Source organism: Syngnathus leptorhynchus, chromosome 21 (assembly GCF_054491065.1).
Source record: "Syngnathus leptorhynchus isolate UIUO chromosome 21, UIUO_Slep, whole genome shotgun sequence".
NCBI classification, from domain to species: Eukaryota; Metazoa; Chordata; class Actinopteri; order Syngnathiformes; family Syngnathidae; genus Syngnathus; species Syngnathus leptorhynchus.
Genome location: NC_141215.1, coordinates 1170659 through 1188681, shown reverse-complemented (window position 1 = coordinate 1188681; position 18023 = coordinate 1170659). Strand labels below are relative to the sequence as shown.

At 43.6% G+C, this 18023-nt stretch overlaps 2 protein-coding genes across 2 annotated transcripts; one reads left to right on the top strand and one right to left on the bottom strand.

Annotated features, from left to right (window-relative positions):
• Window positions 1-2464: 2464 nt before the first annotated feature.
• LOC147040003 (uncharacterized) lies at window positions 2465-12823 on the bottom strand. The gene is made up of 10 exons (XM_085902875.1): window positions 12721-12823; window positions 12352-12402; window positions 11812-11886; window positions 10824-11024; window positions 10705-10746; window positions 10528-10639; window positions 3826-3884; window positions 2879-3079; window positions 2760-2801; window positions 2465-2694 (listed from the first exon to the last, which is right to left on the bottom strand). Exons 1-10 carry the CDS (start codon window positions 12821-12823, stop codon window positions 2579-2581), a joined length of 1002 nt encoding a protein of 333 aa, XP_085759001.1. The 3' UTR covers window positions 2465-2578.
• On the top strand, window positions 12729-16324 carry LOC147040002 (uncharacterized). The gene is made up of 7 exons (XM_085902874.1): window positions 12729-12968; window positions 13046-13355; window positions 13761-13830; window positions 14577-14700; window positions 14963-15126; window positions 15204-15282; window positions 15348-16324. Exons 1-7 carry the CDS (start codon window positions 12887-12889, stop codon window positions 15461-15463), a joined length of 945 nt encoding a protein of 314 aa, XP_085759000.1. The 5' UTR covers window positions 12729-12886; the 3' UTR covers window positions 15464-16324.
• Window positions 16325-18023: the final 1699 nt, after the last annotated feature.

The following is an 18023-nucleotide window of genomic DNA, read 5'->3' as shown; positions in this document are numbered from 1 at the left end:
ATCATGCAAAAACTGTCTATCACACCTTAACATTTAAATATGTAAATTAAAGTGCAATCACATTTGTAAATGAATGGCTTCTGGTTTTTGAAATGTAAAGAAACCATTCTACTGTGATAAAACAACAAATTGCAATAACTGCATTAACCATCAAAGTGAAATCGAACTGTAGTCTTGAAACAAATCTGAATAAGGAAAATCATTGCAATCAAATAATGCAAAGTGCTACCGCTATTGTTGGGGAGCCTGAGGACTGTATAGGGGGTTGGCTCGGATTGGTTATGTTCTTTTCTCCCCCGGATGTCGGTCAGAACACAGGAGGAAAGACGTGGTTTAGTTTTGATTGCTTTCGCAAAAAAGAAATGAATAAATAACCACAAATGAAATTCTCTCGGCAACACACCAAACAGAAATAATCCATCGAGACAACAAAACACATTTGCTGGCGACTGTTAGTCGCCGTTCCGCTGCGTAACGACTACTCGTACGATGTGAGGCAAATTTAAAGGAGTACCCCGGAGCTGTCAATCAAATGGCGCGCACGCGAAGCAAACCGCGATCGGACAAACGGCACAACAGTGGACAGTAGTAACAATGAAATGTATATACTCACTTTGTGTCAAAGACGCACACGATCACAGCAACATACTCAGTCGATTATGAGCGCGCCGGAGCTGTCAATCAAACGGCGCGCACACGAAGCAAACTGCGATCGGACAAACGGCACAACAGTGGACAGTAGTAACTATGAAATGTATATATCCACTTTGTGTCAAAGACGCACAGTATCACAGCAACTTTTAACTTACCGCTGCGCACAAGTGAAAATGGGTATAATGTCTAGACCTCGAATATAAGACGACCCCCACATTTTCAGTCTGATTTCAATGCAAAAAACATCGTCTTATATTCGGGCCAAAACGGTACATTAAATATGTATATATTTGTAGATAATTGATAATAGATCATTTCCAGTTCTTATGTAAGTGTGATTTTGACAAGAATAGCAAAAATACAGTCAAACCTCGGTTTTAGACCACAATCCGTTCGAGAAGCGAATCGGTCGAATTCCGAATCTATTTTTCCCATTACAAATAATGGAAAAAAAAATTGTCCGTTCCAAGACTAAATAAACCGCCTTTTTTTTTTAAAAGCATTCTTTCATTTGCGCATTTTTGTCCGCTTGCGCAACTGCAGCGCACCGCCGAACGCGCAACCGTAGCGCGTCGCCCACCGCGCAACGGCACTGCGCTGGTCGCATTATTGTGACAGAGCCGTCGCTGAAATTTAGAAAAGTATTTTTTAAGTCCTGATGTACTTTCCAGAATTTAAGTGGACCTAAGTGCGCAGGGAGCTTAAGTTTGTCCGATTGCGCAACTGCAGCGCACCGCCGAACGCGCAACTGTAGCGCGTCGCCCACCGCGCAACGGCACTGCGCTGGTCGCATTATTGTGACAGAGCCGTCGCTGAAATTTAGAAAAGTATTTTTTAAGTCCTGATGTACTTTCCAGAATTTAAGTGGACCTAAGTGCGCAGGGAGCTTAAGTTTGTCCGATTGCGCAACTGCAGCGCACCGCCGAACGCGCAACCGTAACACGTCGCCGACCGCGCAACTGCACCGCGCTGGTCGCATTATTGTGACAGAGCCGTCGCTGAAATTGAGAAAATATTTCTAAAGTCCTGATGTACTTTCCAAAATTTAAGTGGACCTCAGTGCGCAGGGAGCTTAATTTGGTCCGATCGCGCAACCGCAGCGCGCCGGGCGCTCACTGTCGCATTGCTTTAAGAGCGTCTTTGTGTTTTAGGATGGCTTTACTGGTCCCACTTGCTTTCTTTGGAGGCATGATTAGGGGTTAATACAATCCTCAAAGTAACGAAAATACAATAACGACGGAGTCAGTCGGCATCCAGGCCGCGCGGTCGGGTTTTCTCGGGTCCTCCCGGCTTATCTCGCAAGGTTCGACCTCTGAATTTTGTTCAACAACCGAAGCAAAAAAAAAACCATCTCGAATTTTTTGTTCAAATTCCGATCTATTCTTGAACCGGGGCGTTCGGAAACCCGCAGGCACTGGGTTGGTGACCCCTGCTGTAACCTATTTTACCCACACTTCATTTCTTTGCATGCATGCATGCATGCTGTGCCAGCAGGCTTTGCAGACGGAAACCAACCATAACCACTGTGATGTGTGACGCAGGTGTCGTATAGTGACCACTTCCTGTGGAAAGAGCCGCAAAAGCAAAGCTAATGTAACACATGCTTGTACAGGCACACGTTGATATCTATCCATAGTTTGTCCCAGTTTGCTATAGAAAACAGAACATTTATATGAAGTTGTTCTAGCATGAATGCCTCCACTGGCACTCTGCGAAGACTACACTTGGGGTGGACACTACCATTAGGCCACTGAGCAACTTTGATGGCCTCTTTTTCATCATAACCATAAAATGTTTTAGTTGTATCGATTTTTCTTTTATTGATTTATGACTTAGATGATAAGGCATTCAAGTTCAACCACAAGCAAATACATTCAAACAAAGGCATCTGAGGATGGGAAGATGGTGAGACTTTTGACACTTGCTACTCGGGTATGCCAAAGCACAGGCGCAGCGTCATGACACCGTTGATGGCGAGCATCTTGATAAAGACGAGGCGCAGGGCGAGGACGATGAGGGAGAGGAGGTTCATCGTCTTGTCTGCCAACAAAATGCACATTTAACTTAGCTTGACAGACTGCGCCGCTCACATGTTCAATACCAACCTGGACCCAATGCATCCTGGCACCGTCCTGGTCCGCTGTCATCTGTGGCGGCAAAACAGAAAGTGACATGACGAGGTGACTCCATTACATTTACAAGTGGCCTCATCTCAGCTCCTCACCTTCCTCACACGAGTCGATATGGGATAGCAGAGCCACCTGGTTATAAAGTGAATCGTCCGATATTCGCACAGGTCGAGACTCCTCGAACATGTATCCTTTTCCCGCCTTCGCCGTGGCGTTGTGTCGGGTGAAGCCGGTGGCAAGACATGCACTCAGATTGCGTGCCTCCATTTTGTAGAAGGATGGCTTGAATTCATTCCCTAAAACAAAATCGAGCACATTCTTTCATTAAGCAGAGTCATCAACTAAACACAACCATCGCTGCATACAAAGTGCAGTACATTGAACAAACAAGCTAACACAATGCTCAAACAAGCTAACAGTCAGCAAACGTTCTTCTGTTTCTTCTACTAATATCCGTTCTACTCGTTTTTGTATTTTCTGGCAGTCTAGATGTCTCGTGGCCTCCCACAGACCTTCTTCTATTAAACAATACTATTTTTACAATCGTGAGCCACAATTTTGTTTATTTTGTTCCGTGAAACCATAACTTACAGGCCTCCACTGTCACAGTAGTTCCAATTCCAAAAACTAATCTCCAATTTCCTGTCACAGAGCAATTGTTTCATTGACAAGAACCTGATAAGAACTATTGTGTCTTCACAACAAATAAAATTCATGTACAATAAATATAACATCACAGATATTTTGACCTGTGATTCCACAAAATCTGAATACACGTCTATCATTTAAGTCACTTAAAAAAATGCACTATTGACTTTCGAATATCTTCAAATCAAACAATGACTTTCACATTTTTACAAATATGCATTTACACGAACACGAAAACAAGAAAAGTTCCTGTTTTTGCTTTTAATTCAAACAAAAGAAAAAATGTCTTAAATTTTTTTTTTCCACTGAAAGGCCTCCACTGTAAAGTTTTTGTTTTTGATTTTAATTCAAACAAAACAATAAAATGTCTTAAAAATAGTTTTTTTCCACTTACAGGCCTCCACTGTAATTTTGGTCCCACTTCCGAAAACTAACTTTCTGACTCCTGTCACACATTAGTTATTTCCTCGACAAGAACCTTGTGAGAAGCTTGGACAAGAAACTGATGAGAACCTCACATGGGCATCATTACACTGTGTGCATACACACTTTGTCCGATTTGTGATATTTTCTTTTAAGTTAAGGTTTGAATTTCTAAAAATATATATTTTAAACACACAAACAGTGTCAGTCAAAGCATTGATTACAAGCCTCCACTGTCACCGGTTCTGCTTTGGAGAAATAATTTCCTGTTTTCTCACACATAATCCCTCAAACGAAAACACCAATAAAACTAGAATGGCTCACACACAGCATATAAAATTCATCAGGCCTAATTTTCACACTCACCCAAGACCTCCAAACTCTTAAACGACTCTCATTTGTTCTTCAAATTAAATGATGAATTTGAAAATAGAGATAAACAAACATTATCCACTTGCATCCAAGTCGACTGGACGTGACGTCATCAATGTTTGGACCAACTCAGTTTACTTGACGTGTGATCATAACTCAAGAAAGATGTGCAACGCCACAAAAACAAGCAACAGAACGACCCAAGAAGAGGAATCAAGCACAGAAAGAAAGTAAACATGTAATGATGCTGGTAATGTAGTACTGAAAAATACAAGCTCTCAAGATCTTACTCCTTTCCACAACCACTCTGGTTCCGCCCCCGAAGACAACCTTGAAGCCCACGGCAGCATCCACACAGCAACACACGCTGTGACACAAATCTCCAACCTCATTGGCCACGCCCACTGCCTCTGACTTTATATTTTTAGGTGGTGTAGCACAAACTCACGCAGCTCTATACAACTTTGTTGGAGGTTCCACTCAAAAGTAATATCCACTTAAATTCACTTGGTTGCAATAAAAAAAGTCAGGTATTTTCTTGACCAGCTGTCTGTCAATTGACCCCAGCTTTCTTTTTTGAGCAAATGTAGAGTCTACAGTGTATAAAACAGCAAAAGGAAAAAAAAGTGTACTTTGCGCTATTGAGATGGAGCAATTTCTGGAGAAACCTTGAATGACACATTATGGAAGCATAAGGAATGCTTTAGGATTATGGAATTACACTACATCATATGGAATCACATGGAATTATGTTGAATGGTAAAGAACAATATGGAATGTTGTAGAGTACTGCGTAATTACGTTGAAGTTGGGACCGGTTGATTCAATTATGTGTAAATATTCAACATTGAAACACAACAAACAACAAGGTATGGAACAATAATATGGAATCACATAAAACTATGTCGAAAAGAACAAAATGGTAAAGATCAAAATGGAAAAGTTGTGGCGTACTGAGTAATTACGTGGAATGTTGCGCAGTTTGAAGTTGGAACTGTTTGATTTGAGCTTTTGGAGATATGAAAGGGAAAAACAACAAAAAAGTTCTTGAAATGTTTTGGCTTTATTCTTGAATTTTTTTAAATGTTTCTGTTCCGCATTCAGACAGTAAAGGTCAAATAACAGAAATTGCACTGGATTTGCAACGAGATAAGTATTTGCGGATCACTCCTGAAATGCTGAATTTCAAACAACGCTTGTTATGCAGAATGATAATCATCAAAAGGTTCGAACAGTTTGTATATACCGTATTGGCCCGAAAATAAGATGGTGTTTTTGCATTCAAATAAGACTGAAAAAATGGGCGTCGTCTTACATTCGGGGTCTAGACATTATGCCCATTCACAACGCTAGATGGCACCAGATATCTTTAAAGTGGATGCTGAACTTAACTCCCCAGGCCAAAGCGAAGCCCTGTCACGAAGAATAAAAATAAAAATAGCAATAGCACAAAGAAGACAAATAAAAATTGCATTTTTTGACCACTTTATGCCAACACCTGTCACTGTGCACAAGAAAGGTGAGAAATTTATTATAAAATCCACTGGAAATGAGAAGAGCCGCGTTACCGTCATGTTAGCCTGCCTCGCAGACAGAACCAAACTCCCTCCGTATGTGGTTTTCAAACGTAAGACAGTACGCAAAGAGGTGATGCCAGCTGGCATGATTGTACGTGCCCAGGTAAAGGGCTGGATGGAGACCGAGCTTGTAGTGGACTGGCTCAAGGATGTGTGGGGCAGATGGACTGGGGGACTCTGAAAATAGAGGAAAATGCTGATTTTGGATGCATTTCGTGGACACTTGTCTGATCCAATCAAAAAACAAGTGAAGGCGATGAACGGTGACTTAGTGATCATTCCGGGGGAAAATGACAAGTCAGCTGCAGGTGTTGGATGTTATGGTCAACAAACCATTCAAAGATAATCTGCGAAAGAAATACACAGAGTGGCTCCTGTCTGGTGATCACGCACTCACACCGACAGGAAAGATTCAGAAGCCTCCGGTACGTTTGCTCTGTGAGGGGATCCTCCACGCATGGGATGCAGTTTCCCCAAAGAGCATCACCCACGGGTTTAAAAAATGTTGCATATCAAATGTCCTGGACAGCAGTGAGGATGACGTGCTATGGGAGGAGCCAGCGGAGCCAGAGGATGGGAGTGAGGACAGTGACACTGAGCACAGCGAGGCAGAGGATGTTTGTGAGGAGTAATGTTCTGCTGACATGACAGATCTCAGCTACTGTCAAGTTTAAACCAGTTTGTATTATTTTATTGCAATGTTTTTCTTTATTCAGATTTGTTTCAAGACGACAGTTACAGTTAGACTTCACTTTGATGGTTAATGCAGTTATTGCAATTTTGTTGTTTTATCACAGTAGATTGGTTTATTTACATTTCAAAAACCAGAAGTCATTCATTTACAAACGTGATTGCAATTTAGTTTTCATATTTGAATGTTCAGATATTAAGATGTGATGGACAGTTTTTGCATGATTTGAATGAGGCAAAATAACATGCTTTTTCTCTCGAATATATTGTTCTAATCATTTGTTTCAGATGTACTGTAATTATTTTCTGTACAAAAATTAAATAGAGGACAAAGTGAAAGAATGAATGATCAATCGATTAATCGATCAATCAATCCATCCATCCATCCATCCATCCATCCATCCATCCATCCATCCATCCATCCATCCATCCATCCATCCATCCATCAAGAAAATTACAGCTGGTGCGGGGAACACCAGAGCTCTGTTCGCCATGATTAATGATTCAACCCGCCCCCGTGACTCCTTCCCCCACATTTTTACTCTTCCGACTACTGTAACACCCTGATGTCCTTTTTTGACAATAAAATAGCCTCCATCCACCAGCAACTGATCCCTCACTCGTCTAGCCATCCATTTCCTTTCTTTCCCCATCCAAACCCCCCCTCTCTTTCCTGCTTCCAACTTCCCTCTGCTTCTGACCTTTCTAATTTCATCCGGAATTCAAAGCCATCTACATGTATTCTTGACCCCATGCCTTCCTCCTTGGTCATAGCCTCTCTCCCTTCTCTGCTGCCCCTGATCACTGCCATCATTCATTCTTCTCTCACCTCTGGCTCTGTCCCTTTAGCTTTCAAATCTGCCGCTGTTACACCAACCCTTAAGAAACGCGGCTCAGACCCAAACACCCTCAGTAACCTTCGCCCCATCTCTAACCTGCCGTTTCTCTCCAAAATACTCGAAAAAGTTGTTGCATCACAAATCCACACTCACCTCTCTAGTAATAATTTATATGAACAGTTCCAATACGGTTTCCGTCCCCGTCACAGTACAGAGACAGCCCTTATTAAAATTACAAACAGTCTTCTTCTTGCAGCCGACTCTGGTCGTTTATCCATTCTCATTCTCCTTGACTTAAGCGCAGCCTTCGACACCATCTCTCACTCTATCTTGATCGGCTAGCTTCTATTGGACTGTCAGACACACCCCTGCAGTGGTTCCATTCATATCTCTCCGGCCGCTCTCAATTTGTCCAGTTAAAATAATTTACTTCACATCCCTCCCCCCTGTCCTCTGGTGTTCCCCAGGGCTCTGTCCTTGGTCCAATTTCATTTACCATTTACCTCCTTCCGCTTGATTCGATTTTCCGAAAACACAACATCAACTTTCATTGCTACGCGGACGACACCCAGCTCTACGTCTCCTCCAAACCCCCCTACACTTTCCCACCCTCCTCCCTCACTGCATGCCTTCAAGAAATTAAATCCTGGTTCACCTCAAACTTCCTCAAACTCAACTGTGACAAATCTGAGGTAGTCCTCATTGGTTCCAAATCATCCCTCAACAAACCACCCCGTCTTATGCTCACCATAGACAACTCCTTGGTTTCGCCCTCCCCTCAGGCTAAGAGTCTGGGTGTCGTCCTTGACAGCACCCTATCATTTGGCACCCACATCAGTAACGTCATCCGTTCGTCCTACTTCCACATCCGTAACATCAACCGCCTCCGTCCATCACTCACTCCGAACAGCACTGCTATCCTGGTCCACTCCCTCGTTACCTCCCGTCTGGATTATTGCAACTCCATCCTTGCTGGCCTCCCTCACAAACTCCTCCATAAACTGCAATTGGTTCAAAATGCTGCTGCCTGCATCATCGCCAGAACGCCTGTCCATCATCACATTACTCCTGTTCTGCTCCAACTTCACTGGCTTCCTATAAAACACCGCATTAACTATAAAATCCTCCTCTATACATTTAAGGCCATCCATAACCTCGCCCCTCCATACCTGACTGACCTCCTCCACATTAACATTCCCACCCGGTCTCTTAGGTCCGCATCTACTATTACCCTCACCGTCCCCCCATTCCGTCTGTCCACTATGGGAGCTAGAGCCTTCACCTGCTCTGCCCCTCGTCTCTGGAACTCTCTCCCCCCTGACATTCGAAACATCGACTCCATTCTACAGTTTGCATCCCACCTAAAAACCCACCTTTTTTAAGCAAGCATATACTTGAACCCCCATTCTGCTGCAGATGTTTCCTTACTTTTATACTGTTTTTATATTTGATTGTGTATGTTATTTTATCTTTGAACGGCGTCCTTGAGTGCCTTGAAAGGCGCCTTACAAATCAAATGTATGATTATTATTATTATTATCAATCAATCAACGTTTATAGGGTAATACATGGTGTGTCACTCAAAGTGCTTTACATGTGTTAAAAACAAATGTTGAGTCCACCCATCCCAACGCCAGCTGCCTACCACAGAAATAAAGGTAAGGAATTGTTCTGATATTTTTAATGACTCTACTGTTTCATTGTATCACTGTTCGGACTTACACTGAAATTCAGTTCACATCGCTGCGTAGGAACGGATAAACGTCGTAAAGCGAGGACCCCCTATACTTCACGAGTCTGGATTTCCAGGCTAACTCAGGAAGCTCCTTACTTGCGCTTCATAAATTGCTTTTATGTTTCACCACTAAATGTCAGTCTTGTACTTTTTTAAAATTTATTTCCTGACCTTTAACCTTGCATATATGTCCTAAAATGAGGTCTAAGACAGTCAATAGATGCAGATTTGTGCTTACCCAATTCTCCTTTTGACTCGTTGTACTGTTTCTTATTAAATAGCAATATTGGGTGGACAAATATTTGCAAAATGAGAGGATAGTGCTTGCTTTTTTTCACTCAGGTTTCGGGGAAAGTGGCCATGTCTCAATTGCCCTAACTGCAATTTGAGGAGTGGCTGCAAATTGTGACGTTATCAGAGAGGCGCTTCACTGTGACACAAACCTACAACCTCATTGGCCACGCCGACCTTCTGTGGCGTCATTGTTTGCTTCATCTGATGTTGGCTCAGGATGGAACTTCAGTCACAAGTAAGTTAACATCTTGAATTCCGAAAAGGAGCTGAGTGGAAACAAATTCCTTCAGCATGTTGCCGTCAGCTTGGTCGCTGCTCGTCATCACTGTGGCAGGTGAGTGCTGCTAAGCGAGCTCAAGAGTCACCCATCTTGTAAGTAAATGCTGAAATAAATTTTGTCTCATCCTTCAGGCACCAGCGGTGACGAGCTTGTGGCGGTCACAAGTGGCGTGTTCGCAATAAAAGGCAGTCCGGTGACGCTGACGTATACTATAAGACAAGTGGCTTATGAATAATCATGTATTTTTTAATAAAAAAAAATCTATAAGAATATAACAATAATTTTTCTTTGTTGAATAACAAAAAAAAAACTACTTAAGTTTGCTTTGGAGAAGAAATGTGTGTGACCTCCACGCAGTTTTGAAGCTGCCACTCAAACAAAAATACTTCCTGCCGGAGTTGAAAATGCACAAAGCAAGCAAGGCTACGCTTGACTCTGCCCCCCTCAAGGTTTGGTGATTAAAAGTGGTGATGAACGTAACAAACGAAAACATGCTAAAGAAACTGGTATAGCCCAGGGGTGGGCAAACATTTTGACTTGCGGGCCGAATTGGGTCCTGTCCCAGTACGCTTTTGAGACAGAAACCATAGCTGCTGTCATCTGTGATGCAGGTGCCATAGCGACCGCTTCCTGTGGAACGACACGCACGCAACCCCCCCACCCCCTACCCCCCCACACACAACCACACACACTCACATTGAAAGTTTGTTAGTTTGACAGCCCAAGTCTTGATGGCTTTCTTTTGATCATCAATACAACAATATAGCTGCAGTCTTTTCTACACATTAATTTGATTGATTTATTGTTGATTTTATGACATATACATTTTATAGCTTAAGCAGAAAAGCAACACCTTCAAACAGGAGGAAGCCGGTGGTATGGCTACTCCAGTGAGCCAAAGCACAGGTGCAGTGTCATGACACCGTTGATGGCAAGCGTCTTGGCGAAGACGAGGCGTAGGGCGAGGACATCAAGGGAGAGGAGATTCACCGTTTTGTCTGCCAACACAATGCACATTTTACTTGGCTCGACAGTCTACGCTTCTCGTATGTTCAATACCAACCTGGACCCAACGCATCCTGGCACCGCCCTGGTCCGCTGTCACCTGTGGCGGCAAAACAGAAAGTGACATAACGTGGTGACTCCATTACGTTTACAAGTGGCCTCATCCGAGCTCCTCACCTTCCTCGCACGTGTCGTTATGGGATTGCAGCGCCAACTGGTTATAAAGCGAATCGTCAAATATTCGCACGGAACGAGACTCCTCGAATATGTATCCTTTTCCCGCCTTCACCGTGGCCTTGTGTCGGCTGAAGCCGGTGGCAAGACATGCACTCAGATTGCGCGCCTCCATTTTGTAGAAGGACGGCTTAAATTCCTTCCCTAAAACAAAACCGAGCACAGTTTTTCATTAAGCAGAGTCATCAACTAAACAACCATTGCTGCATACAAAGTGCAGTACTTTGAGCAAACAAGCTAACACAATGCTCAAACAAGCTAACAGTTAGCAAAGGTTCTTCTGTTTCTTCTACAAATACCCGTTCTACCCGTTTTTGTAATTTCTGGGGGTCTAGATGTCTCGTCTCCTTGAACATGGTGTCCTTTCCCCACATTGTCGGCTGAAGCCGGCAACAAGACATGGAGATTGCCCGCCTCCATTTTGTAGAAGGGTGGCTCAAACACTTCCTCTAAAGCATGGGTTGGGAACCTTTTTGGCGGACAGAGCCATACATGCCCATTTTTCACAAATAATTTCCCGTGAGAGCTACATACAATTAAATGCATGTATTTTAATTAAGGCCAACGATTTTTTTAGTGTACTAATGTATTATTTTTAATAACGTCACCAAAAGAGCCATTTCTGGCTCACGAGCCATAGGTTCCCGACGCCTGCTCTAAAGCAACATTTTATCATTAAACCACTAGTCACTGTAGCTGGTGAGCAAAAAAGTTCAAGTCAAGCAGCTTTGCAATAATGTTATGAATGATCATTTGACCTAATGTGTTATTTAAAAAATGGGCACTCAATCCAGTACCACAGACCAAAAATCAACCAAGTTCGTACTCAATGTGAGGATATAATATTATGCCCCGCCTAACCTCCCGTTTCCACTTTTAATTAAACGAAACAACAAAGTGTCTTCTTTAAATAATGTTTTTCTTCACTTACGGGTCTCCACAGTTAATCTGGTCCCACTTCCGAAAAGTAACTTGTTGTAACCTCCTGACGCACATTGGTTGTTTCCTTAACAAAAACCTCGTGAGATGTTTGAACAAGAATCTTATAAGAACCTCTCACATGAATATATCATTTTGGTCGCATAATTTTAGTCCAGTTTGTAATACATGCTGAGCAGTGTAAAGAAATGGACAGAGAAAATCGATTTTCTCTTTTTCATCCCATGTTTTTGACTTCGTACCACGGTTTGTTTTGCGGTGTTTATATTGTCGCAGAAAAACAGAACTTACGAGCCTCTACAGTCACTCTGGTTCCCCTTCCGAAAACGATTTTCCAGTTTCCTGTCACACATCAGTTGCCTCTTCAACAAAAACCTCAAGAGGAGCTTCAACCTGAAAATAAAACAAGAACTCTTATGGGACGAGACAACCCGGGTGGTAGAGTGATAGAGTTCAACGCCGAAGGTTGTGGGGTTGATCCTGAGCCCTCGTGACCGTGGCTGAAGTGACCTTGAGCAAGACATTGACTCACCAGAGCCTCCAGATGCTGATGACGAGTCAAGTATTAATTCTCTTTGAGTGCCTTGAAGGTGGAAAAGCGCGATATGAAAAAATCCCTTTAATCTTCATGCCCCCACACAAAAATAATAAAATATCATCGTCATTGTAGCAATTAACTTGTTGTTCCAGCTGCATTTTCCCAATTACCAGTTCCCAATTCAATCTAGTTTCACATTAGCTGTAGGCCTCTTCACTGTGGCATACCTCAGGGCACCGTTACATTTCCCGTTGACTTTATGTTGAGTGGATATCCTTCTTCCTGTCCATGCGATGACCTATAAAAGGAAGCTACAAGCAAGCTAGAAGATGCTACTGTTTTCCACCATCACGCTTGTCCCACCCCCTGAGAAGATCTGGTCGGCCACAGCAGCACCCTTGCAGCAACGCGCACTGTGACACAAACCTACAACCTCATTGGCCACGCCCACCTTCTGTGGCCCCATTGTTTGCTTCAACTGATGTTGGCTCAGGAAGGAACTTCAATTACATGAGAGTTAACATCTTGAATGCAGGAGAAGAGCAGAGTTGAGAGAAGTTCATTCAGTATGTTGTTGTCAGCGTGGACACTTCTTGTCATCACTGTGGCAGGTGAGTGCTGCTTGGCGAACTCAAGAGTCACCCATCTTGTAAGTGAATGGTGAAATTTATTTTGTCTCATTCTTCAGACACCAGCGGTGATGATCTGGTGGCGGTCACAAGTGTAGTGTTTGCAACAGAAGGCAGCCAAGTCACACTGTCATACATTTACACCAGAAAGTCTTCTAGTGATTATTTATTCTGGTACAAACAACTTCCTGGAGAAGCACCACACTTCCTGCTTTCCCTCTTGGGAAATGGCAGCCCATTAAGTGCCATGCCGGGAATGTCGGTGAGCGTGGAAAGCGACAAAGAGCGAGTTAACCTGCACATCGAAGATGTGTCACTTGAACACTCCGCAGTGTACTACTGTGCCTTGAGCCCCACAGTGACACATGGGCCACATTCTCGTTACAAGAACATTTCCTCCTCCTGAACCCATCACGATTCCCTCTAGTAGAGGCACAACTTGTTGGCGCTTGTCCAGGAAGCTGTTTGTACCAGAGTAAATAATCACTAGAAGACCTTTTGGTGTAAATGTATGACAGTGTGACTTGGCTGCCTTTTGTTGCTAACACTTCACTTGTGACCGCCACCAGATCATCACCGCTGGTGCCTGAAGGATGAGACAAAATAAATTTCACCATTCACTTACAAGATGGGTGACTCTTGAGTTTGCCAAGCAGCACTCACCTGCCACAGTGATGACGAGCAGCGACCAAGCTGACAGCAACATGCTGAAGGAATTTCTTTCCACTCAGCTCCTTTTCTGAATTCAAGATGTTAATTCACTTGTGTCTGAAGTTCCTTCCTGAGCCAACATCAGATGAAGCAAACAATGAGGGCACAGAAGATCGCCGTGGCCAATGAGGTTGTAAGTTTGTGTCACAGTGAACCGCCTCTCTGATAAGGTCACAATTTGCAGCCACTCCTCAAATTGCATTGAGGGCAATTGAGACATGGCCACTTTCCCCAAAACATGAGTGAAAAAAAGCAAGCACTATCCTCTCATTTTGCAAATATTTGTACACCCAATATTGCCATTTGATAAGAAACAGTACAACGAGCCAAAAGAAGAATTGGGTAAGCACAAATCTGCATCTATTGACTGTCTCAGACCTCATTTTAGGACATATACGCAAGGTTAAAGGTCAAGAAATAAATGAAAAAGTACAAGACGGATATCTAGTGGTGAAACATAAAAGCAATTTATGAAGCGCAAGTAAGAACCTGGGTTTAGCCTGGAAATCCAGACTCGTGAAGTATAGGGGGTCCTCACTTTACAACGTTGATCCGTTCCTACGCAGCGATGTGAGCTGAATTTCAGTGTCAGTCAGAACAGTTATACAATGAAACAGTACAGTCATTAAAAATATCAGAACAATTCCTTACCTTTATTTCTGTGGTAGGCAGCTGGGGTTGGGGTGGGTGGACTTGATGTTTGTTTTTAACACATGTAAAGCACTTTGAGTGACACACCATGTATAAAAAGTACCCTATAAACGCTGATTGATTGATGGATGGATTGATTGATTGATCGATTGATCATTCATTTATTCACTTTGCCCTCTTCAACACCAGATGCACCTGTCATAAGTGATTGGACCATTTGCCCATCAGCTGTACAGTCTGATGCCACCCATCCTGCCCTGCCGCGTTAGAACCTTCAATTTCCGTGATGACCGAATGAGCCTGTACTCGCATCCGACCCCAGCCACTCCAGGAGAACAATATGAATTCAGGGGTGCTTCTTGTTTTTCTACGCTATGGCTATGTTCTTGTTGTGTGTTTCAATGTTGAATGAAATATTAAATTAAATTTATTGAATTAATTGTCAATGTGGTTATAAATCTAGGTATGTGTCAATGTTAGCCACCATGGGGCGACTTGCCATCAGTTTTGTGTACTACCGCATTGGCCCGAATATAAGACGACCCTGAACCAGCGATGGTTGTGTTTAGTTGATGACTCTGCTTAATGAAAGAATGTGCTCAATTTTGTTTTAGGGAATGAATTTAAGCCATCCTTCTACAAAATGGAGGCACGCAATCTGAGTGCATGTCTTGCCACCGGCTTCAGCCGACACAAGGCCACGGCGAAGGCGGGAAGAGGATACATGTTCGAGGAGTCTCGTCCTGTGCAAATATCGGACGATTCGCTTTATAACCAGGTGGCTCTGCTATCCCATAACGACTCGTGCAAGGAAGGTGAGGAGCTGGGATAAGGCCTTTTGTAAACGTAATGGAGTCACCTCGTCATGTCACTTTCTGTTTTGCCGCCACAGATGACAGCAGACCAGGGCCGTTCCAGGATGCATTGGGTCCAGGTTGGTATTGAACATGTGAGCGGCGCAGTCTGTCGAGCTAAATTAAATGTGCATTTTGTTGGCAGACAATACGATGAACCTCCTCTCCCTCATCGTCCTCGCCCTGCGCCTCGACTTTGTCAAGATGCTCGCCATCAACGGTGTCATGATGCTGCGCCTGTGCTTTGGCGTACCCGAGTAGCAAGTGTAAAAACTCTCACCATCTTCCCATCCTCAGATGCCTTTGTTTGTATGTATTTGCTTGTGGTTGAACTTGAATGCCTTATAGCTGTGCTCGCAAAAGTGTAGTCTTTGCAGAGTGCCAGTGGAGGCATTCATGCTATAACAACTTCATATAAACTTTATGTTTTCTATAGCAAACTGGGACAAACTATGGATAGATAGATATCAGCGTGTGCCTGTACGAGCATGTGTTACACTAGCTTTGCTTTCGCGGCTCTTTCCACAGGAAGTGGTCACTATATGACACCTGCGTCAAATATCACAGTGGTTGTGGTTGGTTTCTGTCTGCAAAGCCTGCTGGCACAGCATGCATGCATGCAAAGAAATGAACGGATTGCCCTTTGCCTTAATCAGTACCCAGGAAGTAGCTCTCGGTTTAAGAAAGGTTGGTGACCCCTGGGTTACAGCAACCACTGTCTATAAAGGCCTGGATATCTATATAACCTCACTTTAAAGCTCTGTAAAGTGAAAATAAAAGTTCCAAGGAGGCAAGTAAGAACAGAATCTGTCGACATGCTGTGGTAGTCATTGTAGAAATGTTCATGTAAATTAAGCAACTCACACTGATTACTGTTTGAGCCTAGCCCCGAAAAATTGACACAAAGTGAGTATATACATTTCATTGTTACTACTGTAGTTTGCATGTTCTCCCCGTGTCCGCGTGGGTTTTCTCCGGGCACTCCGGTTTCCTCCCACATCCCAAAAACATGCTTGATAGGCCGATTGAGCACTCTAAATTGTCCCTAGGTGTGAGTGCGAGTGCGAATGGTTGTTCGTCTCTGTGTGCCCTGCGATTGGTTGGCAACCAGTTCAGGGTGTCCCCCGCCTACTGCCCGATGAGGGCTGGGATAGGCTCCAGCACGCCCGCGACCCCCGTGGGGACTAAGCGGTTCAGAAAATGGATGGATGGATCAATGTTACAACTGTCCGATCGCGGTTTGCTTCGCGTGCGCGCCATTTGATTGACAGCTCCGGAGCATTCCTTTAAGTTTGCTTCACATGTACGAGTTGTCGTTACGCCGCGGAACCCCCTATACAGTCCTCAGGCTCCCCAACAATAGCGGTAGCAGTTTGCATTATTTGATTGCAATGATTTTCCTTATTCAGATTTGTTTCAAGACTACAGTTCGATTTCACTTTGATGGTTAATGCAGTTATTGCAATTTGTTGTTTTATCACAGTAGAATGGGTTCTTTACATTTCAAAAAGCAGAAGCCATTCATTTACAAATGTGATTGCACTTTAATTTACAGATTGTTCAGATATTAAGGCGTGATAGACAGTTTTTGCTTGATTTGAATGAGGCAAAAATAACATGCTTTTTCTCTCAAATATATTGTTATAATCATTTGTTTTAGATGCAGTTATTTTCTGTATAAAAATTAAATTTGGTGTTCAAAAAGTCTTTTTGTCAAACTTCAGTCTCAAAAAAGAGGGGGTCATTTTATAATCAGGGTCGTCTTATATTCCGGCCAATACAGTATTAAGAAACATTACACTTTACTGGGCATTTCATATCTATCCTAATTCGCTTTGTTTTTTTGGATCTCATTTTGTCATGACCAAAAGGTCAGGTCAAAGAACTGTATCTTTTGTGACTGATATAACACTGCGTGAAAAGAAGTAGATGGGAGGGTGGAGCAGCATAGTGCTTGTTTTGCGGATCCTCATGGCAGGAAGCGCGTGATCATTTTGTGGTAAAACAAGGCAAAAATCAAGACTAATACACAGGTGCTTGTTCACCGCAGCATATTTGAGTTGACACGTTTTTCTAATGCAGCATCTTTATTTAACTTAGCATGAGCCACTGATTTATGCACCTGACTTCTGTGCAATTTCTGCCATTTGTTCCATGATTTAGTCTTCCTTTTGTTGTTAGCTTTGTTCTGCTCCAGGTCCCCATAACCCTGAACAAAATAATCCATCCATCCATCCATCCATCCATCCATCCATCCATCCATCCATCCATCCATCCATCCATCCATCCATCCATCCATCTTCTTCCGCTTATCCGAGGTCGGGTCGCGGGGACAGCAGCTATAGAATGGACTCTCAGACTTCCCTCTCCCCAACCACTTCATCCAGGTCATCCCGGGGGGTCCCAAGGCGTTCCCAGGCCAGCCGAGAGACATAGTCTCTCCAGCGCATCCTGGGTTGTTCCCGGGGTCTCCTACCAGTGGGACATGCCCGGAACATCTCCCCAGGGAGGCGTCCAGGAGGCATCCTGATGAGATGCCCGAGCCACCTCATCTGCCTCCTCTCAATGTGGAGGAGCAGCGGCTCTACTCCGAGTCTCTCCTGGATAACCGAGCTCCTCACCCTATCTCTAATAGCCCGGACACCCTGCGGAGGAAACTCATTTCGGCCGCCTGTATCCTGGATCTCGTTCTTTCGGTCACGACCCATAGCTCGTGACCATAGGTGGGGGTAGGAGCATAGATCGACCGGTAAATCGAGAGCTTTGCCTTTTGGCTCAGCTCTCTCTTCAGCACGACGGACCGGTACAGAGTCCGCATTAC

Excerpts from the sequence above, each read along its gene's own strand:
- LOC147040003 (XM_085902875.1), bottom strand. The coding sequence starts at position 12,823 with ATGGGGCCACAGAAGGTGGGCGTGGCCAATGAGGTTGTAGGTTTGTGT. Across the intron at positions 3,080-3,825 it reads CAAAATTACAGTGGAGGCCT|GGAATGAATTCAAGCCATCC; the intron begins GTAAGTGGAAAA and ends ATTTTGTTTTAG. Across the intron at positions 2,695-2,759 it reads CCAGGATGCATTGGGTCCAG|ACAAGACGATGAACCTCCTC; the intron begins GTTGGTATTGAA and ends TTTTGTTGGCAG.
- LOC147040002 (XM_085902874.1), top strand. The coding sequence starts at position 12,887 with ATGCAGGAGAAGAGCAGAGTTGAGAGAAGTTCATTCAGTATGTTGTTG. Across the intron at positions 13,356-13,760 it reads AGCCCCACAGTGACACATGG|TTCCTTCCTGAGCCAACATC; the intron begins GCCACATTCTCG and ends TTGTGTCTGAAG. Across the intron at positions 15,283-15,347 it reads CCAGGATGCATTGGGTCCAG|ACAATACGATGAACCTCCTC; the intron begins GTTGGTATTGAA and ends TTTTGTTGGCAG.